Source organism: Acomys russatus, chromosome 1 (genome assembly GCF_903995435.1).
Source record: "Acomys russatus chromosome 1, mAcoRus1.1, whole genome shotgun sequence".
Taxonomy (NCBI): Eukaryota; Metazoa; Chordata; class Mammalia; order Rodentia; family Muridae; genus Acomys; species Acomys russatus.
The window spans coordinates 118,507,418-118,529,671 of NC_067137.1; the positions used below are offsets into that span (position 1 = coordinate 118,507,418).

The following is a 22,254-nucleotide window of genomic DNA, read 5'->3' on the forward strand; positions in this document are numbered from 1 at the left end:
AAAGAGTGACCCTGGCCTCTGCACACACATGCAGTCATGTGCACATAGACCCACAAAAATGTGGCCATATGTTATGAATGAGTCAGGTGACTATATTGGAAGAAGAACTTTTTCATCACAGGGTCTCTCTGTGTAGCCCTGGCTGTCCTGGGCTCACTCTGTAGACCAGACTGTCCTTGAACTCACAGAGATCCACCTACCTCTGCCTCCTGGGTGCTTGGATAAAGGCATGTAATACCACCACCTGGCCGTGACCAGATTTTTGAGGGTGTACACTGTTTCCCATCATCATCTTCCCAGAGGGTGGCTGCAGCACCATGGTGGCACAAAGTGGACAGCCCCTGGGGTAGACATGAGAAAGCTGCTGTCTGTGACATTGAGTGGCACAGAATTCTCGCTTACAGTGGGTGTTGGTTTTTCTGTCTTCTGAGTCTGGTGACACTGTTGCATGGATAACATTTCCAGTGTCCTGCCAGGGAAGTTCTGTTTGAAGTTGGGAATATTCGCTGCTAGTCACTGTAACTGGGTCTGACTCCTAAGGTAAAGTTAACAGACAGTCTGCTTCCATTTTTACTTCCTCAGATCACAGAGTTGGTTCACCAGAGAGATGTTACCAGGTCCTTGATCAAAAGCAAGATTGACAACGCTAAGTCTTTTGAATGGCTGAGCCAGATGCGATTTTACTTTGACCCTAAACAAACTGACGTGTTACAGCAGCTGTCTATTCAGATGGCAAATGCCAAGTTTAACTATGGCTTTGAGTACCTAGGTGTTCAAGACAAACTGGTTCAGACACCCCTCACTGACCGTTGCTATTTGACAATGACGCAAGCTTTGGAGGCCAGACTTGGGGGCTCTCCATTTGGTAAGATCTTATTTTGACCGCTAAGCTGATGGTTTGGATGAGTTGTTTTGTTTTATGGATTTACTACCAACTAGGTTGTGTACTTGAGTAATAAATTATTTTCCTTTCAAATAAAGGGCCTGCTGGGACCGGGAAGACAGAGTCCGTCAAAGCCCTCGGCCATCAGCTGGGGCGGTTTGTCCTCGTTTTCAACTGCGATGAAACCTTTGATTTCCAGGTAAGAAATTTTTTCACATTGTCTAAAACTATTGCACTTCTGCTCTCTCTGCCCCAGGGCAGCCTGCCTTCCCTGGTGCTGTGCCGAGCTGCAGCAGAGCTGGCACACACATTGACGCCAACTTGACTTTCATTGTCTCAAGTTAACCATTACTGTTTGTCCGAAATGGCTGTTGCCTGCCTGTCTGTATTTATGTATTTGGGACTGGGTTTCCTTGTATAGCCCAGGCTAGCCTAGAACTCAGTCCTTGTCTCTCAGCAGGGCTAGCACACACTGTCACCTCTAGCAGTAATTATCCTCCCTTCCCTAACCAGGGTCAAACCCAGAGTTTTAAACACGCTAGGCAAGCCCTCTACCACGGTGCTGAAGGGGAGCTCTCCAAGGTGATGCTTCATATCTAAGTCTGAAAACAATAAATATTATGGAAAATGTCTCTAAGCTAACAAGAAGGTGATAGGATTAAAAACTATGGTTTTGTCAGTGGGATTTTGTTGACACTGGATGGAAAGTGCAGCTCTCAGTGCGTCTTTGTAATGGTAATGCTCTTTATGGGAATGAAGAACGACTACTGGTTATCCACACTGCATGGTAGCTGCTATTCTCATTTTGAAAGGAGAAGTTGTGGTTTCAGAAAGATGTGACTTGCTCAGAGTTGGACAAGTTAGCCGCAGTTACCATAGGCTGCATAGCTCAGACTACAAAGATGGTTCCCCACAGTCCTGCAGCCACGAAACCCACATGGTTTTGAAAGAATCGGCTCCCAATGAGGCCTCTCTTCCTTATGTGTAGGTGCTGCTTCCCTCAGTCTGAGCATGTGCTCTTTCCTCAGTATGCAGAGAGGGAGCGGTGGCCAGAAGGGTGGACTCAGGTCACTTTGGAGAACACCAGCCCCCTCTGATTAGTGTCTCCCTTCCTCTTACCTCCTGTAGAGCCTGTGTCCAAACACAGTAACACGGGTTCAGGACATGGAGAGATGCTGTTGGGAAGGGACACACGTCAGCCCATAGCAGATGGTTTAAGCCTCTCTGGTTCTTTTCATTCTAGGCGATGGGACGTATCTTCGTGGGGCTTTGCCAAGTGGGCGCGTGGGGCTGCTTTGACGAGTTTAACCGCCTGGAGGAGCGGATGCTCTCGGCTGTATCCCAGCAGGTGCAGTGCATACAAGAGGCCCTGCGGGAGCATTCCAACCCCAACTACGATAAGAGTAAGGCTCGTTTGTGTTTGGTTTTGTTGTGGCTTTTCATCACTGAGGGGCTAGGGGGGAATCTGATATGAGGCCATTTACCAATGACAGCTTACCCCAGGAGCAAGCAGTACAAGGAGTCGTGGTGAAGGCTGAGATGAGGGCTGGGTGGTTTGGGATCATTTCCACTCTCTTGTGCTGTCAGTAGCAGTACCAGTTCCTATGGGTCCTACAGCAGAGCATCCTCTGCAAGGCCACGGCCATGAGTGCCTTCCATGCCACGTGCCCCTAGGGGGCCTTTTCCTTTCAGTGTCACTGGGAAGCCAGCCTCCTGAGCCACCTGTTTGACCTCAGTGCTCCCCCCATGTGGTTTGTGGAGTAAGTCCCTCTGTCAGTATTAGGAGTAGCTGTTCTGGAAGGCTGTGTTCTTTGCATCTATCGCAGCCCAGGCACATGTGGTGGAGACAGGGTTGGTGCCAGATGTACTTGCTGTGCAGCTAGGTAGGTGGAAGACTCTCCCTGTCGTGCCTACTTTTCTTGTTTACTTTTTGTTTTGTTTTGTTTTGTTTTTCAAGACACGGTTTCTCTGCATAGCCTTGCCTGTCCTGGAGACCAGGCTATGTTTGGACTCAGGTTTCTGCCTGCCTCTGCCTCCTAAGTGCTGGGATCAAAGGTGTGCACCACCACTGCCTGGCTTTCTTGTTTACTTTTGGGTTTTTCGTTTGTTTGGTTGTTGGTTGGCTAATTGGTTTTGAGTTTGTTTGTTTGTTTTTCCCCTGAGACAGGGTTTCTCTGTGTAGCCCTGGCTGTCCTGGCATCACTCTATACACCAGGCTGGCCTTGAACTCACGGCGATCCACTTGCCTCTGCTACCCAAGTGCTGGGATTAAAAGCATGCACCACCACTGCCCAACTCCCAGCTAGGTTTTTGTTTTTTGTTTTTGTTTGTTTTTTGGTTTTTTGAGACAGGGTTTCTCTGTGTAGCCTTGGCCATCCTGGACTCACTTTGTAGACCAGGCTGGCCTCGAACTCACAGTGATCCGCCTGCCTCTGCCTCCCAAGTGCTGGGATTAAAGGCGTGCGCCACCACACCTGGCTTGTTTTTTGGTTTTTTTAATGGGTTTTTTCGAGACAGAGTTTCTCTGTATATCCTTTTCTGTTCTGGACTTGCTTTGTCCAGGAGCAGGCTGCCAGCTATATTGTTTAACAACTTGTGTTAGAAAGACCTGAAGAAAACAAGACTATTAGAGCAGCCCTGTAGTCAGTCCTTCACGTAGTAAACACACATGGTCCTAAGGAGCAAGGGCAGCTTCAGGCTTGTTCTGTAAGTTGAGCTGATGCTAAGAGGAGGTGACTCCCGTGATCTCATACTCACTGTCAGCATCCTCTGCTGTGCTCCTTGTTGACGGTCAGCATCGTCTGCACCGTCGGCGCGCAGCTGTCTCTGCTGCCTTGATAGCTGGTCTCTGGTGCCTGACTGGCAGTAGTCTATAGAAGGGTCGGCCTGGCTGGTGAGAGCAGCCTCTGTAAAGCCTGTCACCCCAGAGTCCTGGGCTTTGATCTTAAGGTGAGTAAAGAGTGGGTGGCGCTCTGTCAATTTAGACTGTCGGGTACTTTCTTGTGATTTCAGCCTCAGCCCCCATTACTTGTGAGCTGCTGAACAAACAAGTCAAGGTCAGCCCAGACATGGCTATCTTCATCACCATGAACCCAGGCTATGCAGGCCGCTCAAACCTCCCCGACAACCTCAAGAAGCTGTTCCGGAGCTTGGCGATGACCAAGCCTGACCGGCAGCTGATCGCCCAGGTGATGCTGTACTCACAGGGCTTCCGCACTGCCGAGGTCCTCGCCAACAAGATCGTCCCGTTCTTCAAGTGAGTAGCCGCGGGCTGCTCGCAACCCGTTCTGGCTGATGGCTTGTTCAGCTGACGGCGGGTGCTCCTGTCTAGCCTGTTAGTTCCTGTTCACAGTCCCCCATCTTTCAGATGCCCGTCTCCTTCCTTGCCTTTAAGTGCTGTTCGCTTAATGGGTGCTTTTCTTAAGAAAGCATTTTCTCTTTCAGGCTGTGTGACGAGCAGCTGTCTTCCCAAAGCCATTATGACTTTGGCCTTCGGGCGTTGAAGAGTGTGCTTGTAAGTGCAGGCAATGTGAAGAGGGAGAGGATCCAGAAGATAAAGAGAGAGAAGGAAGAACGGGGGGAGGCCGTTGACGAAGGAGAAATTGCTGAGAACCTGCCTGAGCAGGAGGTCTGTACTTTTGTAGTTTCCCTTTACACTGTGTAGCCTAGGCCAGCCTTGAACTCATAGCTGTCCTCCTGCCTCATCCTCCCAAGTGCTGGGGTCACAGGTATCCACCACCATATCCAGATTACAATGTTCTGTTGAAAACATGCACGTTCTGGAGTTCACCTTAGGACAAGACCTTGAGTTCTTGGTGTGATCCTTCTGCCTGGGACTCTCCCTCCCCCCCATAGATTCTGATACAGAGTGTGTGTGAGACAATGGTGCCCAAGCTGGTGGCAGAAGACATCCCACTGCTCTTCAGCCTCCTGTCGGATGTGTTCCCTGGAGTCCAGTACCACCGTGGGGAGATGACCGCCCTTCGAGAAGAGCTGAAGAAAGTGTGTCAGGAGATGTACTTGACATACGGCGATGGAGAAGAAGTTGGTGGGATGTGGGTTGAAAAGGTACCGTAACTTGCTGCTCCCAAGACCACAGGCTCCCAGCCATCTGAGGAGGCCAGTTCCCCAAGGCCTACTTGATTGTCCCTTAACTAACACAGGTAGCAAAACTTGAAATGTCTCTTACATTTAGCACTAACTTGAAAAAGGCTGACTAAAGTTCTGATTATAATGAAAATTGGTTTATGCCGTTAAAAATCTACTTAAGAATTTTCCAGTCTGGCAGGTTAACAGTTTAACCTGACAGCCAGCTGGGATTTCCTGTCTAGGTCAGTTCCTTTCCTTCCCCTGGGTCCGTTATTTATACCCACTGTGTGTTGACCTGAGTATTCTGAACTGGAGTAATCCTTCCATTTGATCTCTTCTCATCCTCGGAGCGTCTTTGGAAGTTTCCGTGTTGAGAAAGCATAGCAGACATCTATTCCACTGGCCCAGACTTCCTCCCTGGTGTAGAAATGTCTTTGAGATGCGGTGCCCATCCTCTCTTGGAGACTTCTGGCGTTAGGAATCTAGAGGACAAGTTTCTTGCTCACCGTCCCCAGAAGTGGCCGCGCAGCGCCTATCTCTTCCCCAAGGTCTCAGTGCCGCTCTCTGGCCCCGCAGGTTCTCCAGCTCTATCAGATCACCCAGATTAATCATGGCCTCATGATGGTTGGGCCTTCAGGAAGTGGGAAGAGCATGGCCTGGCGTGTGCTGCTGAAGGCTCTTGAGAGGCTTGAGGGTGTGGAGGGCGTGGCCCACATAATTGACCCCAAAGCCATCAGCAAAGACCACCTCTACGGAACCTTGGACCCCAACACCAGGGAGTGGACAGACGGACTCTTCACACATGTGCTGAGAAAGTATGTTTACTGTGGTTGACGTGCAGAGTTCAGGGCCTGTACGAATGCTTGCAGTCACGGTGTTGGTTCTCTTCCTCAGCAAGTCCACACAAAGAGCAGAGTGCACTGGGGAGGGTGAGCATTTTAAGTGGTTTGAGTGAGTGATTAATTTTTTTTTTCAAACCAGGATCATAGACAATGTGAGAGGCGAGCTGCAGAAACGCCAGTGGATTGTGTTTGACGGGGATGTGGACCCCGAGTGGGTGGAGAACCTGAACTCTGTGCTCGACGACAACAAGCTCTTGACGCTGCCCAACGGAGAGCGCCTCAGCCTGCCGCCCAACGTGAGTGGCTGTGCGCACTCACAGAGCAAGGCTCCGGGAAGAGGCTTCCTAGGTCGTAGCCCCCCGTTTCACCTTCCAAGACTTTGGTTACCCCATGTCATCTGCAGCTGGAAAATATTTTGTGGAGAATTCCAGAATTAAATAGCTTAAAGTTTTAGGAAACGTTTATAGTTGGTTACTAGAATATCTCTGTTTACTGCTTGCTGCTGTTAGTCTGTTACTGTGCCTGATTTGTAACTTGAACTTTATCAAAGGGGTGTGTGTAGGACGTGGTGTACCCAGGGCTCAGCGCTGCCTGCGCTTCCAGGTGCCCACTGGGAGTCTTAGAGCTGCCCCTGCAGATGGGGTGCTGAGCAGCTGCCTGTGGCTGCCATTCAGTGGGGCCGCAGGTGTGAGGGAGGATTGATGCTCATGGCTCAGAAACAGGTCGAGTAGCTTGAGTTCCGCCTTACGGTGTGTGCATCTCACCATCTCTCTATGGATGTCACCAGGCCCCTTCGTGACTGACTGCTCAGTAGATTCTGACTCTGGTCAGATAGCTTGATCTTGTGAGATAGATGGCTCTGAGGGGTAGGGTCGGTATTCTGAATTTCGGATTGGAATCTTAGCCCCACTGTTGGGCAGGTGACCTAACTCTGGGGGTAAATGGAGATAGAATGAGTGGGCCTGTACTTCAGGTGGAGGAGTTCAGGTGTGTGGAACATGGGAGCAACATTTACAGGAGATGCCTGCCCACTGAGGCTTGCCATGACAGCACCGCATGAGGCAGCTGGGCCTCTCCACCAGGAACTTCACACCTGACATAGTTTCCTACCCAAATTCTTAAGGAGAGAGGTTGTGAGTATTGTAGCTATATGAATTGTAGGGTTTTTTTTTTTTTTTAATTATTAGAGTATAAAAAGGTTAGAGTACTCTTTCAGTATGCATATAAGTAGAGAAATTTTAATATTCAAGTTTCTAATTTAATTTACCTAATTCTTTTTCCTCCAAGGTACGAATAATGTTTGAAGTGCAGGACTTGAAATATGCAACCCTGGCCACTGTGTCTCGCTGTGGCATGGTGTGGTTCAGCGAGGACGTACTGAGCACAGACATGATATTCAATAACTTCCTGGCCAGGCTGCGCAGCATCCCCCTGGATGAAGGGGAGGACGAGGCACAGCGGAGGCGAAAAGGCAAAGAAGACGAGGGTGAAGAGGCTGCTTCTCCAATGCTGCAGGTGAGTGGGCTGCTGGTGCTCTGAGGGCCACAGGCTTGGATCCAAAAGGGTGGAGTGAAAAACCCAGCGCTCAGTGGAGTTGTGAATAGCCAGCTTTGTCTTACAGCAGCTTTTGAGGAGACTCTCTGGCGCAGCTTGCCAAAGTTAAGAACTGGTTACTATAAACCTTAAAGTGAGGGTTGGAGAAGTGGCTCAGAGATTAAGAGCACTGGCTGCTTTTCCAAAGGTCCTGAGGTCAATTCCCAGCACCCACATGGTGGCTCACAAGCATCTGTAATGTGGCCTCTTCTGGCCTGCAGGTGTACATGCAGGTAGAGCACTGTATATGTAATAAATACATCTTTAAAAACAAAACAAAACAAGCCTTAAAGTGAGAAAGTCATATGACTCAGTGGTAGAGACACTCGCCTTCATCTGTTGATCTGAGTTGAGTCTCTGGATCCTGCATTGTAAAGGAAGAGAACCGACTCCCACAAGTTTTCCCTGGCTCTACTGTGTACTGTCTCTGTGTACTGTACTGTGTATTGTGCGTGCGCTCGCTCTCTCTCTCTCTCTCTCTCTCTCTCTCTCTCTCTCTCTCTCTCTCTCACACACACACACACACACACACACACACACACACACACACACACACACAGGTAATTTGTTTGTTTGTTTTCAAGACCCGCTTTCTATGTGTAGGCCTGGCTGTCCAAGACTCTAGACCAGGCTGGCTTTGAACTCACAGAGATCCGCCTGCCTCTGCCTCCTGTATGCTGGGATTAAAGGTGTGGGCCACCACACCTGGCCCAACTTTTTTGGTGTTTCAAGACAGGTTTTCTCTGTGTAGCCTTGGCTGTCCTGGACTCACTTTGTAGACCAGGCTGGTCCAACATTTTTTTTTAAAGACAGAGTCTCACTATGTAGCTCAGGCTAGCCTAGAAAGAAGTCACAATCCTCCTACCTCCACCTCCCAGGTGCTGACTTCCAGCATTTTTAAATAGTTGTTGTCAATTTTTGTTCTTTCTTTCAGATTCAAAGAGATGCAGCAACGATTATGCAGCCGTACTTCACATCCAACGGCCTGGTCACCAAGGCCCTGGAGCATGCCTTCAAGCTGGAGCACATCATGGACCTGACCCGCCTGCGCTGCCTGGGCTCGCTCTTCTCCATGCTGCACCAGGCCTGCCGAAACGTGGCCCAGTACAATGCCAACCATCCTGATTTCCCCATGCAGATCGAGCAGCTGGAACGCTACATTCAGGTCAGGGGTGGTGCTGGCATCCTGCGGCCTGAGATGCTCCAAAACATTCTGTCACTTGAGTGTGTTGCTTCCTGGGTGAAGGTCAAGTTTTCATGGGGAGGCAGGGAGGGGCTAAGAGAGGTCCAGAGGGTACCCACTGCCCAAGGAGGCTTCAAAGCTAACTCTGTCGTCACTGTCTTTCATCTTGTTCAAATTTCACAAAAAAAATTAATTTTTCTATAGCGCTATCTGGTTTATGCCATCCTCTGGTCGCTGTCTGGAGACAGCCGGCTGAAAATGAGAGCAGAGCTGGGCGAGTACATCAGACGGATCACCACAGTGCCGCTGCCCACCGCACCCAACATTCCCATCATTGATTATGAAGTAAGCATGGCTTGTAGCAGCCTTTTCCCATGGTTCCCTTCTGTGAGTGTGATGTGTCCTGTCGTGAACTTGCTTCATCTTTTAGTGTCTTTGGTTTTGCAAGACAGCAGGGAGTGCGGCTTGGCTTGTCCTGTCCTTCTTTTGGAAGATGTAAACTGTTAAAAACTGGAAAGAAGGAGGCACAGTAGCCATGGAGTGGTTCATCCCATCTCGTGTGTAGGTATCCATCAGTGGAGAATGGTCGCCGTGGCAGGCCAAGGTGCCTCAGATTGAAGTGGAGACACACAAGGTAGCAGCTCCAGATGTCGTTGTGCCAACTCTAGACACAGTCCGCCACGAAGCTCTTCTGTACACTTGGCTGGCGGAACACAAGCCCCTGGTCTTATGTGGCCCTCCTGGGTCTGGCAAGACCATGACGCTCTTCAGCGCCCTCCGTGCCTTGCCTGACATGGAGGTAAGGCCAGGATATGGTACAAAGAAGCCTTTGGGATGAAATGTGAGCTTGCACTTGGAAGCTCATTTTGTGTCTGCTTACCCAAAGGTTGTGGGCCTCAACTTCTCAAGCGCCACTACACCAGAGCTGCTGCTGAAGACGTTCGACCACTACTGTGAGTACAGGCGCACGCCTAACGGCGTTGTCCTGGCTCCTGTTCAACTTGGGAAGTGGCTGGTCTTGTTCTGTGATGAAATCAACCTGCCAGATATGGATAAGTACGGTACACAGAGGGTCATCTCCTTCATCAGACAGGTGTGTGCACGGCAGTGGCCCTTCTCCCTTCCATGTTTTCCACTCACATCTTGTTCCTAACTCCTACGCTCCCTTTTCCTTCAGATGGTGGAGCATGGAGGCTTCTATCGTACCTCAGACCAAACATGGGTGAAGCTAGAGAGAATCCAGTTTGTTGGGGCTTGCAATCCACCCACTGACCCTGGGAGAAAGCCCCTGTCACACAGGTAAGCAGCTCCATCGACTTTTGGGCACTGTCTCTCTCTCTCTCTCTCTCTCTCTCTCTCTCTCTCTCTCTCTCTCTCTCTCTCTCTCTCTCACACACACACACACACACACACACACGCACACACGATGCCCAGAACTGCTGTGAACATAACGCAACAGCAGTAAGAGAAAACCAGCATATGCAAGTTATCCTCTGACCTCCACAGGCCCTGTGTTTGTGTGTGTGTGTGTGTGTGTGTGTGTGTGTCCACTAGTTAATTGATTAAATATAAATAGAAAAAAAAGATTTTAAAACATTACCTATCAAATGATTTCTTCTGAATTAATTGCCTGTACTGTAACCAAAAAGATAAAAGCAAGGCATTCGGGCAAGGTGGTGCTCCAGTGCCTGACGTGCCAAAGGTGGGTGCTGGGTTCAGTCCCTGCAGTGCTACAAAAAGTAACAAGGCGAGGGAAGTAGGGAACATTGACTTTATGGAAATCCAAGCTTCATCTACTTCCTTGCTTACATCAGCCCTGCCCCAGCAGTGTGTGTGGCCTGGATTAGCTTTGCCAGCAGAACTGCTGAGTGCATGAAGGGTGACAGTGACTTGAGTCCCTGGTGAGCCACTCAGCTGTGCTCTCCCGCTGCAGGTTCTTGCGCCACGTGCCTGTTGTCTATGTGGATTACCCAGGACCAGCTTCCCTGACACAGATCTATGGCACCTTCAACCGAGCCATGCTGAGGCTCATCCCCTCACTCCGCACCTACGCCGAGCCCCTCACGGCTGCCATGGTGGAGTTCTATACCATGTCACAGGTACATGGCCTCTTTGCTCCTTGGGATTCTTTTCCTGTACAGCAACAATCCTGCTGAAAGACTGGGATCCATCTTGGTCTGATGGCACAGGATTGTGATCTCAACTCTTGGGAGGATTGCAAGCCCATCGTTTGACACTTCTTGAACACTTAGAAATCATGTTAGGGGTAGTAGTGAAATGGTTTGGCTCATAAAGTGCTTGTCACCAAGCCTGGTGACACTAGAAATCCCGATAGAGTTGTAGTCCACTGTATACATACATGCACATTAATGAATGTAAAATATAATTTCTCATTTTTAAAAACTACATGCATGCCTTTAATTCCAGCATTGGGAGGCAAAGGCCAGTGGATCTCTTGAGTTCAAGGCCAGCCTGGTCTACAAAGTAAGTTCCAGGACAGCCAGGGCTACACAGGGAAAAGACGAACAGATCTTTGGGCTGGGGAAGTAACTCAGTTGGTAGAATACTCCTGTAGCAAGGTCATGGATAGCCTGTGTGACAAGGGACTTTGACACTAAGAATAAGTAAATAAACCTTTTCCCTGTTGAAGTATCGCTTGGGTTTTGACCTGTGTAGCCCTTTAGCAGGGTTCTGGACTATCCCCACTAACATGTCTGTAGTGTTTTGGTTCTCTTTTTTTGGGGGGGGGGTTCTCTTTTTGCTCTATACTGCAGGGACTTTTTTTTTTTTTTTTTTTTTTTTTTTTTTTTTTTTTTTTTTTTGGTTTTTCGAGACAGGGTTTCTCTGTGTAGCCTTGGCCATCATGGACTCGCTTTGTAGACCAGGCTGGCCTCGAACTCACAGCGATCCGCCTGCCTCTGCCTCCCTCCCGAGTGCTGGGATTAAAGGCGTGCGCCACCACGCCCGGCTTACTGCAGGGACTTTTATCTGAGTATTTATTGATTAAGTATTTTTCTGAAGTTTTTTTGTTTTGGTTTGGTTTTGGTTTTTGGTTTTTTGAGACAGGGTTTCTCTGTGTAGCCTTGGCTGTCCTAGACTTGCTTTGTAAACCAGGCTGGCCTCGAACTCACAGTGATCCGCCTGCCTCTGCCTCCCAAGTGCTGGGAGTAAAGGCATGCGCCACCACACCTGACTCTTCTGTTTCATTTTAAGATAGTGTCTTACAAATCTCAGGCTGACCTGGGACTGACTCATTATGCAGCAGAGGGTGATGCTGAACTCCGCCTCCTACATGCTGGGATCTGGGGTGTACTCCATCTGCACTGGTCCTAGGTGCTCATTTCAATGCAGAGTCAGAAGCTTGAAGGATCCAGCTTTATTTTGTGGCATGGTGCTTTGTTGGGCTTTGTGGGGGGGAGAGGGCTGTCTTTATCCTCCAGTCTTTATGGGAGTTTATTCCTGTTTATCAGTCTCGGGGATGGAGCCCAGGCCCTGGACAAGTGCTCCAGCACGAGCCACACCCAGCCTAGCTGGTTCAGCCTCAACATTGCTTCCTCGCTTGTTCCTGAGTACTTTAGGTCTGGATTCTCTTTACTGGAGAAGTGTTTTACAGCATTTTACCTTTTAGCCTCTTCACAGGAACAGGCATTTACATAGCTTCCGTTTTCTCGCTCCTGTAGGAGAGGTTTACCCAGGACACACAGCCGCACTATATCTATTCACCTCGTGAGATGACCAGATGGGTAAGAGGGATCTTTGAGGCCCTGAGACCCCTGGAGACACTGCCTGTCGAAGGCCTCATTCGCATTTGGGCACACGAAGCCCTGCGCCTCTTCCAAGACAGGTAAGGAAAGCCACGGATCCTCTCCGACTGCGTTCTTCCCCCTGCATCCTGGGGTCCTGCCGGCTGCTGTGCGAGGCTGGCCCACCATGCTTGTGGTAGACAGGGGCAGCCTAGTTTGTTCTGATTTGGGTCACAGCCACCACCGGTCATAGTTGCCATGAGATTCCTTAGTATTTGCTGCTGCTGTGTGACTGGGCAAAGCATTTCATGGGCCTTTTAAACACAGGAGGCTAAGGTGTGGGGATCACTTGAATCTGAGTGTTTAAGCCTGGAAGCCCAGTGTTGTGTCTCACGCCTTTAATCCCAGCACTCAGGAGGCGGAGGCAGGTGGATTTCTGTGAGTTTTAGGTCAGCCTAGTCTCCAAAGTGAGTCCAAGACAGACAAGGCTACACAGAGAAACCCTGTCTCCATAAAAAGATAGATAGGTAGGTAGGTAGGTAGGTAGATAGATAGATAGATAGATAGATAGATAGATAGATAGATAGATAGATAGCCTGGATAACATAGTAGAGGTTAGAAAAAGAAAGGAACCAAATTTATCATTTCATATACTAAGTCAGTCGTGTACAATGTCGAGTGCCAGAGTTCTATGTTTAGCCTCAAAATGTCAGATTGATTAAGCTGCAGTTCCCAGAAACTGAGAGGTGGAGATGTCTCTCAGCCTCACCTCATTGCTGCTGTCCCCAGGCCTCAGTGTCTCTAACGCTTGCACTGCTCTTTTTAAAACAGGCTTGTGGAGGATGAGGAGCGGCGGTGGACTGATGAAAACATCGACATGGTTGCTTTGAAGCACTTCCCTAACATAGACAAAGAGAAAGCCATGAGCCGGCCCATCCTGTACAGCAACTGGTTGTCAAAGGTACCGAACCAAGCTCTGGAGAAGCTCTTCCCAGGCTTCTGTCCTCTGATCTGCAGCTCAGTGCTTGCCTTGCATGTCTGGGGCTGTGGCTTCAGTGGAGGCGCTAAGCACTTTTAGTCTTTGGGTTTGGGGGCAGAAGCCCCAGGAGACACCTAGCTGGCCCAGCCTCTCACTGATGTGCTGTGTACGGTGATCCACAGCAGGAGCAGTGGTCTCTCTCAGCTGCAGATGGTCCCCTGAGCATCACATTGCCTTCACTCCCCCCACAGTAAAAATGGGGCAGTTGTGATCAATTTGTATGAAAGCTTCTTTATTTTATTTTTTATTTCATGTGCATTGGTGTTTTGACTGCATGGATGTCTGTGTGAGAGTGTCTGATCCCCTGAAACAGGAGTTACAGAGAGTTGTGAGCTGCCATGTGAATGCTAGGAATTGAACCTGGGTCCTCTGGAAGAACAGTCAATGTTCCTAACCACTGAGCCATCTCCAGCCCCTGAATAAAAGCTTCTTAATGCTAGATGCTAAATGGCAGTGGCATTTTCGCATAGCTGTGAATTGTTCTTTTCGTGTAAAGGAGGAGGATGCTTCCTAATAACTCTTGATGCATATTTCATGCAGAGGTCCCTGCTAACATGGCGTGAGCCAGAACACCCTGTGGGGAGGCCACACTAATAACAAAGAAAAGACAGAAGGAATCTCACAGTCTAGAAAATCTCAGGTGCCCGTGAGCTGGACTGGACTTGTGGTCAGTGGCAGACATCTTGCCTAACACATGAGACCCTGAGTTCCATGCCAGTGCTACACAAAAACAGACGTCCTAAACACATGAGACCCTGAGTTCCATGCCAGTGCTACACAAAAACAGACGTCCTAAACACACATGTGTGGTCCAGCTACTTAGGAGGCAAAGGCAGGGGATCACTTGAGCCCAGGGAACACAGTGAGCCCTATGCCAAAAAGACAAAGTATGACTGAGGTTTAAAGAGCATTCCACATAACAAGGGGTACTTCTTGTGGGAGGCTAATTGCAGCTAGAAACAGCAAAGTCACTCGGACTTTCTAGGTTCTATACTGTAGGCCATCTTTGTCATTTTCAGGAAACTCCAATGGTGTGTTTTGTTTGTTTTGTTTTGTTTTTACTGTTTATAGTAGTGGTTCTCCACCTTCCTAAGGTGCACCTTCGTGTTGTGGTGACCCCCAACCATTAACAATAATTTCTGTTGCTACTTCATAACTGTAATTTTGCTGTTGTTATGAATCATAATATAAATATTTGGTATGCAGGGTGATCTCAGGTGACCCCGTGAAAGAGTCATGAGATGCCTCCCTCAAAGGGATCGAGACCCATTGATTCCAGGGTCTCCTGAAGAGCAAGTTCTTACCACCGTAACCAGCTGTCACTAGTGTTAGGTGTGCTGTGAGCTGTGCTTGTCTGTATGTGTCCCTTCTGTACTCTCCCTGTGTCTTTACGTCATCTTTATGCCGCAGTCACTGTCTGCTGGTCTCCCCATGTTCCTGGGTGTGCCGCCCAGCTCTGTCATCTCCTGCTGATCTGTTCTTGGATGTCTGTCCTGAATATAGTAGCACAGGCTCTCTCACCTGTTCTTACTCATGAGTATCGTTACCATTCAACTCTTCCCTCTTCCAAATGCAACTTAGAATTTGCTTATCAGCTTCCCCCAAAAGCACCGTCAGCCACCTTTGACATTTTGGTAGGGGCACACTGAACCTGGGTTTGGATGAGCTGACCAGTATGGCATGTGCTTTCTGTGGCCAGGTCTTCAGGAGGATCTGAGTGTTTTTTCAGCAGTTCTCAGTGTCTAAAATTGCATATCTAACTGCTCAGTGGTCTCCTCTGATTCATGTGCACACTGCCTTTTTTTGCCCCCAAATAGGATTACATCCCAGTAGACCAAGAAGAGCTAAGAGATTACGTCAAGGCCAGGCTGAAGGTCTTTTATGAAGAAGAACTTGACGTTCCCTTGGTCTTATTCAATGAAGTACTTGACCATGTGCTCAGGATTGACAGGTAGGCTTTTGTTGTTACTGCGAGTCCTCTTGGCTGTGTGCTGGTTCACACTGGCCTTGTGCTGTCTTTCCCTACACCTCCACCTCAGCCTGCTTCTGAGCACGTCCCTTGTCTCTCAGACCAGCTACACTGTCCTGAACTTTAACTCCAAGAACTTTTCATCCTCCCTTAACTCTGGAGGCCTGCAAACAGTTAGCATCCTTCAACCTGTAAACTGAGTTCATCTCTCTTCTGTCATTGGCATCTAGAGGGCAAGGCTGTGTCTTCCTGGTCTTTGAATACATGCTAGATATGGCATGTAACAACTGCTCACCAGATGCTTTAATATACAAATTCAAGTTAAGACATAGTGAATATGTTGTAAACACCACCCTAGAAAGGTCATAGACACAAGTGTCAAGTGGGAAGTGAGGCATACACGCCTGAAAATGTATCACCTCTGATAATATTTCAGAATATTCCGACAACCTCAAGGTCATTTGCTTCTGATTGGTGTTAGTGGAGCTGGAAAAACCACCCTGTCTCGTTTTGTCGCCTGGATGAATGGCTTGAGCGTGTACCAGATTAAGGTGCGTGTGTGGGGCAGCCGTGGTCTCAGACATGGAGTCGTGGTTCTGCGCGTAGCTGTTGAGTGAGAACGGCCTTAACTCGTGGCTGCGTCTGTAGGTCCACAGGAAGTACACAGGGGAAGACTTTGATGAAGACCTTAGGACAGTGCTGAGACGTTCTGGCTGTAAAAACGAAAAGATAGCATTCATAATGGATGAATCCAATGTCCTAGATTCTGGATTCCTGGAGCGAATGAATACGCTTCTGGCCAATGGAGAGGTAACGAAGCTGTGAGCTGTGATGATGTGTTGCTGCCTGGAGCCTCAGTAGGAGGTGAGGGAGCCACAGTGAGGCTGTTCTGTCCCCAGGTTCCGGGGCTCTTTGAAGGGGATGAGTATGCCACGCTGATGACCCAGTGCAAAGAGGGGGCCCAGAAGGAAGGCCTGATGCTGGACTCGCACGAGGAGCTCTACAAGTGGTTCACCAGCCAGGTGATCCGCAACCTGCACGTGGTCTTCACCATGAACCCGTCCTCCGAGGGGCTCAAGGACCGGGCGGCCACTTCACCAGCCCTTTTCAACAGGTAATGCTGATCTTTGCCTGGCTCCAGGTCTGAGGACTGAGCTTCTGTCCAAGGCAGACCTACTTTTGGGAGCCTATTTGAGACGTGGGTGTCTTTTTTTCAGGTGTGTGCTGAATTGGTTTGGGGACTGGTCCACTGAAGCGCTCTATCAGGTTGGCAAAGAATTCACCAGCAAAATGGACCTGGAGAAGCCGAACTATATAGTGCCTGACTACATGCCCGTGGTGTACGACAAACTGCCACAGCCCCCCACACACCGGGAAGCCATTGTGAACAGCTGCGTGTTTGTTCATCAGACTCTTCACCAGGTATGTGCGGTTTTGAGCACAACACAGAAAGCAAAGCTAAATGGATTTGAATTAGACCTTCGGGATCCATGTGTCTGACCCTGTGCTATCAGGAAGAGCAAATACTTTTCCTCACCTCCTCATGGCATCCATTCTCGTCAGCAGTCTTTTCCTCCCTCCACACTTCACTCTTCACCCAGGCCTTGTTCCCTTAGAGCAGGAGGCTCTGTCTCCTTGACTGGTCAGACTGGAACCAGTGAGATGGCTCAGTGGGTAAAGGTGGAAGGAGGGCCCCTGACTCCTGAAAGCTGTCCTCTGACCTTCACACAGGAACCATGGCACATGTGCCCACACCTGCTATATACACACAACAACTCTAGTTAACTGGCCAGGTGGGAAAAGCTGTGCAGGCTCTGGGTGTTGGCTCTGCTGTTGTAGCCCAGGAGCCCCATTTCCTGTGTGGAGACACAGAGGCAACTGTTTGCAGTGAATCTTCCCCCGCCTGCACCTAGAACTGCAGTGGAAGGCGATGCCCTGCTGACCTTAGTGCTCAGCCCTTACTTTAGGGCCTTTCCACAGACAAATCCAGTCTTCTGTCTGTTGAGAAGGCTTTAGGGCAATGGCTTTTATCCCAGCACTCAGGAGGCAGAGACAAGAGGATCTCTGTGAGTTCGAGGCCAGCCTGGTCTACAAAGCAAGTCCAGGACAGCCAAGGCTACACAGAGAAACTGTCTTGAAAAACCAAAAAGCTTTAGGAAACGCACTCAGAGCTGTGTGTAGCCTATCACCTAGTGTTCCCACAGCCACCCCAGTTGCCCCATTTCTGATATAACCCAAAGCCCTCTGTCGTAGAAAGCATGTTCTTAGTCTCTGTGCCCACTGAACATGAGCAAAAAGAGCCTCAGTCCTGCCTTCAGTGAACATGCCTATAATCCCAATACAGACAACACTGTATACTTAATAAATAAATCTTAAAGAAAAAAGAAAGAAAGAAAAGGAAAAATAAGACATTTCTACAGGATGGGCATTTTGTGTGCAGGCAGGCATCGGGATTTAAGGATGGTAGGTTTTGGTGCAGCCTTTTGTGAGCTGTGGATGGCCTGAGTGTTGTGACTTGTGAGGGCCAAGCCCATTCCTCCGTGTCACTGCAGTCTAGCAAGATAAGCTGAGGCTGAGGAGTGAAGAGTTGAACTTTGTTCTTTGAAAGGCTAACGCGCGCCTGGCAAAGCGAGGAGGCAGGACGATGGCCATCACACCTCGGCACTACCTGGACTTCATCAACCACTACGCCAACCTTTTCCATGAGAAGCGCAGCGAGCTGGAGGAACAGCAGATGCACCTAAATGTCGGGCTCCGGAAGATCAAAGAAACTGTGGACCAGGTAGAGTAGGCACAGCAGCTCCAGAGGACCACAGAGGACTCGCTGTGTGTGTCTGAGTGCGGTTTTGTTCCTCAGGTGGAAGAACTGCGCCGTGACTTGAGGATCAAGAGCCAAGAGCTGGAGGTAAAGAATGCAGCAGCCAATGATAAGCTGAAGAAAATGGTGAAAGACCAGCAAGAGGCTGAGAAGAAAAAGGTGCGTCTCTCTTTACTCCGAGGGCTCTAACCGCCTGGGCGGAGCATGTGCAGCCTCTGTTGCCAATAGGAGACTTGGTTTGAAAGTGAAGTTGGCGGGGTGGCAGGTGTGTGTCAGCAGGCGAGGAGAGCTGTTGAAGCTCACTTAGCAAGCTCACCGTGCTTTAGCCATGTGACCTGAGCATCCTTCCTTTCTAGGTCATGAGCCAAGAAATTCAGGAGCAGCTGCACAAACAGCAGGAGGTCATCGCAGACAAGCAGATGAGTGTCAAAGAGGATCTTGATAAAGTGGAGCCTGCTGTCATTGAGGCCCAGAATGGTACGTAACTGCTGTCACACATCCCGGGCTCTTAGCTCAACTGAAGACACGGTGTGGCAGATGTTGCACTTCTGGCTTCCTGTGAGGCTCAGTGGTGTACATTTGTGTAAGAGTTGTAAGCAAATATCTGGAGCCCTTTAAGTACGTTAGCCTATCCATCTCTCAGAGCTGGGCTCAGATAACACATCTGAACTTACTGTAGCAAAGCCCTTCCTGTAAGAGAAAACCAGCAAGAGTCTGTCTGGTGGCACAACCTGTGATCACAAGTACTAGTGAGGCAAGGCAGGAAGACAGTAAGATCCCTGTCTCAGAAAGTAAAACATGGGCCTGAAGAGATGCTCAGCAGTTTAAAGCTGCTCTTGCAGAGCCCTCAGGTTCAGTTCCCAGTACCCACACAGCAGCTCATAACTACCTGTGACTCTGGTTGCAGTGGTCCAGTGTCCTCTTCTGGCCTCCTCAGCACTGCACACACATGGTGCACACATATGCCTGCAGACAAAACGCTCACACACTGGTGCATGCCTGTAATCCCAGCACTCATGAGGCAGAGGCAGGCTGGTCGCTCTGAGTTCAAGGCCAGCCTGGTCTATAAAGTGAGTCCAGGATAGCCAAGGCTAACACAGAGAGACCTTGTCTTGAAAAACAACAAAAAATAAAAAATTTTTTAAATGGGCTGTGATGTTTAGGGATAGACCACTTGCCTAATGTGCTAGCGGCTCTGGATTTCATTCTGAGCCCTGGGAGAAAAATGATGACAATGCCACTGCTTTGTTTTGTAGGGTGTCATGTTGTTGTTGTTGTTGGGTTTTCCCAGGAATAGCAGTGTTAAGACACGGTCTCTCAGGCTGGGCCTGATGGTGCACACCTTTAATCCTAGCACTCAGGAGGCAGAGGCAGGTGGATCTCTGTGAGTTTGAGGCCAGCCTGGTCTACAAAGTGAATCTACGACAGTCAAGGGTACACAGAGAAACCCTTTCTCAAAAAATAAAACCAAACAAACAAAAGACAGGGTCTCTCTGCCTCTCAGTCTGGCCTTGACCTTGGGGTCCTCCTTCCTCAGCTTGTTGGGTTTTATGGGGTTATAGCCTTTACCATACATTTTCAACACTTCGTTTGGTCCTTCCTGACTTGAATTTCCTGAGGAAGTGTCACTGTCTCATAGTGATTTGAGTACCCTGGCCATGGCCAGTGGTGACTGACTTGATGCTCACTACTCATTCTTCCTCTGTTCCTGAGAGGCCTATGAAGGAGCAGCACCCATGTAAGGAGGGGTGAATCTTGACTACCAGAGCCAGCTGTGTCTGATGGCCTAGTTATCACAGCATTCACCTCACACCCAAGTAGGACTAAACCACCTGTGCTCTTGAGTTTCCATGCAGAAATGGATACAAGGAAAAGTTTTCTACTAAAACTTCAGTCTTAAAAACTCCCATTTCAGGGGGCTAGAGAGATGGCTCAGAGGTTAAGAGCACTGGCTGCTCTTTCAAAGGTCCTGAGTTCAATTCCTGGCAACCACATGGTGGCTCACAACCATCTATAATGGGATGTGATGCCCTCTTCTGCTGGTGTACATGCAGATAGAGCACTCATATGTATAAAATAAATAAATCTTTAAAAAAAAAAATAAGCTGGGTGTGGTGGTGCACACCTTTAATCCCAGCACTCGGGAGGCAGAGAAACCCTGTCTCTAAAAAAACAAACAACAAAAACAACTCTATTTAAGTTTATAAAGGTATTGGCCACTTTTTAGAACAACCCTCATCAGATAGCTAGCCGTAAATTGTCGAAGATTAATGAGGCTTGCGCAGGCCTCAGCCTCTCTGTGGCTTGGGGTTGCTCTCTGCCTCAGAAAGCAAAAATGGAGGTTTTATCTTCCAGGAGAGCAAGTCATCTTCTCTGAAAGGTTTTCCTCTCCTATATATGTTGAGAGGGAGAGAGAGAGAATATAAATAGCCTGGTGTGGTGGTTTAGCCTTTAATCCCTTAACCACTCAGGAGGCAGAGGCAGGTGGATTTCTGTGAGTTCGAGGCCATCCTGGTCTACAGAGCAAGTACCAGGACAGCCAGAAGGAGCTACATAGTGAGACCCTGCCTCTTAACGACCAAAACTAAACAACAAAAGAGAGAAGAACTAGCTGATGGGAAATGTGGTTCTTGAAACTGTATACCATGTTTGCCAATGAACAGCCTACAGCTTAGGCTAGATAAGGTCAGGGTTTGAGGATTTGCGAGAGGCGTGAGTCTTCTCAGTCTTTGTCTGAGTGGAGCAGGAGCCCTTGGTGATGGTGGTTGGTCCTCACTTGGATGCTGTCTGTCTCCCCACACCCCGTCCTGCCCCACCTGTGCTGGCCAGCTGTGAAGTCCATTAAGAAGCAACACCTGGTGGAGGTGAGGTCTATGGCTAACCCCCCTGCTGCTGTGAAGCTGGCACTGGAGTCCATCTGCCTGCTGCTGGGAGAGAGCACCACGGACTGGAAGCAGATCCGCTCCATCATCATGAGAGAGAACTTCATTCCCACCATCGTCAACTTCTCAGCCGAGGAGATCAGGTGAGGCGGCTGCTGTAGCTGTCGAGAAGGTACAGCTGAGTCTGGGAGGCCTGCTGTTGTCTTGTGGTGTCTGCAGTGGCCGTTGCCACGGGCTCTGCTTGGTCATCGCTGGCATGTCATCTACCAGCAGGGAACAAGGGTCGCACTGGTCCCACAGGGGCCTTTTGAGAATGCCCGAGAGAGAACGCCAGCATTGTCCTCTGTGTATGCTTCTGACATCACCTCTGCCAGCCTTGAGTTTCATCCTTCCAAATAGCTGTGAGCCGCAGGGCTCAGCCCGTGTGCAGTACAGCAGGGTCTTCTGTCTGTCGTACCAAAACTGGCCGCAGTTGCTGTGGTGAGGGGGGCAGAGCCAGAAGCTGGGGGAGCCTGTCCACAGCAGCCCTGCCACCTTCACCTGAGAACCAGGGCTCGGCCAGCATCCTCATAAGTGTGAGAGGCCTTTACATTTGTATCACATGAAAACAAGTTTTTATCTGTGTGTGCTTAGAAATAATTTCCTCTCTCAGTGATGCTATAAGAGAGAAGATGAAGAAAAACTACATGTCCAACCCCAGTTACAACTATGAAATCGTCAACCGCGCTTCCCTGGCTTGCGGCCCCATGGTGAAGTGGGCAGTGGCACAGGTGGGTCCTCTACGGCACCGCTGTGGGTGGGGCTTATTCCCAGTCACTTCTTCGTTTCCACTATCTCAGCTCTACTGCTGTGCTGATTCTCCTGGCTTTTATTGTTTGTCTTATTTGTTCGAGAGCAATTTTTGTTTTATTTTGTTTTTCAAAACAGTGTTTCCCTATGTAACAGCCCTGTCTGTCCTGGAACTTATCCACCTGTCTCTGCCTCCCAAGTGCTGGGATTAAAGTCATGTGCCACAGGCTGGCTTCAAGGGCAATTTTATTACACGCTTAAAAGAAATCCAGCATGCAGGTTAGGTGAGCATGCCTGTGGCCACCAGGAGGGAAAATGGAGAAAGTCTTACCAGTTCAGTTAGGTGTGGACTAGACAAAGCCCACTCATTAGGAAAGGAAAAGCACTCACTCCCAAGGATGACGGGAGTGCCCTGAGGAGAGAG

At 49.2% G+C, this 22,254-nt stretch overlaps 1 protein-coding gene across 1 annotated transcript in view; it reads left to right on the forward strand.

Moving 5' to 3' along the window:
- The window catches only part of Dync1h1 (dynein cytoplasmic 1 heavy chain 1), a 65,603-nt gene that overhangs the window by 31,307 nt on the left and 12,042 nt on the right, over nt 1–22,254 (forward strand). Inside the window, 27 exon segments of the mRNA XM_051151562.1 lie at nt 583–865; nt 982–1,082; nt 2,127–2,286; nt 3,896–4,139; nt 4,328–4,511; nt 4,739–4,951; nt 5,549–5,787; nt 5,954–6,110; nt 7,102–7,329; nt 8,342–8,572; nt 8,795–8,935; nt 9,156–9,389; nt 9,477–9,683; nt 9,768–9,889; nt 10,524–10,689; nt 12,271–12,434; nt 13,165–13,294; nt 15,190–15,323; nt 15,778–15,892; nt 15,990–16,151; nt 16,241–16,455; nt 16,559–16,763; nt 17,950–18,123; nt 18,199–18,318; nt 18,516–18,636; nt 20,989–21,184; nt 21,694–21,811. Of these exon segments, the coding sequence (XP_051007519.1) occupies nt 583–865; nt 982–1,082; nt 2,127–2,286; nt 3,896–4,139; nt 4,328–4,511; nt 4,739–4,951; nt 5,549–5,787; nt 5,954–6,110; nt 7,102–7,329; nt 8,342–8,572; nt 8,795–8,935; nt 9,156–9,389; nt 9,477–9,683; nt 9,768–9,889; nt 10,524–10,689; nt 12,271–12,434; nt 13,165–13,294; nt 15,190–15,323; nt 15,778–15,892; nt 15,990–16,151; nt 16,241–16,455; nt 16,559–16,763; nt 17,950–18,123; nt 18,199–18,318; nt 18,516–18,636; nt 20,989–21,184; nt 21,694–21,811 (4,764 nt within the window).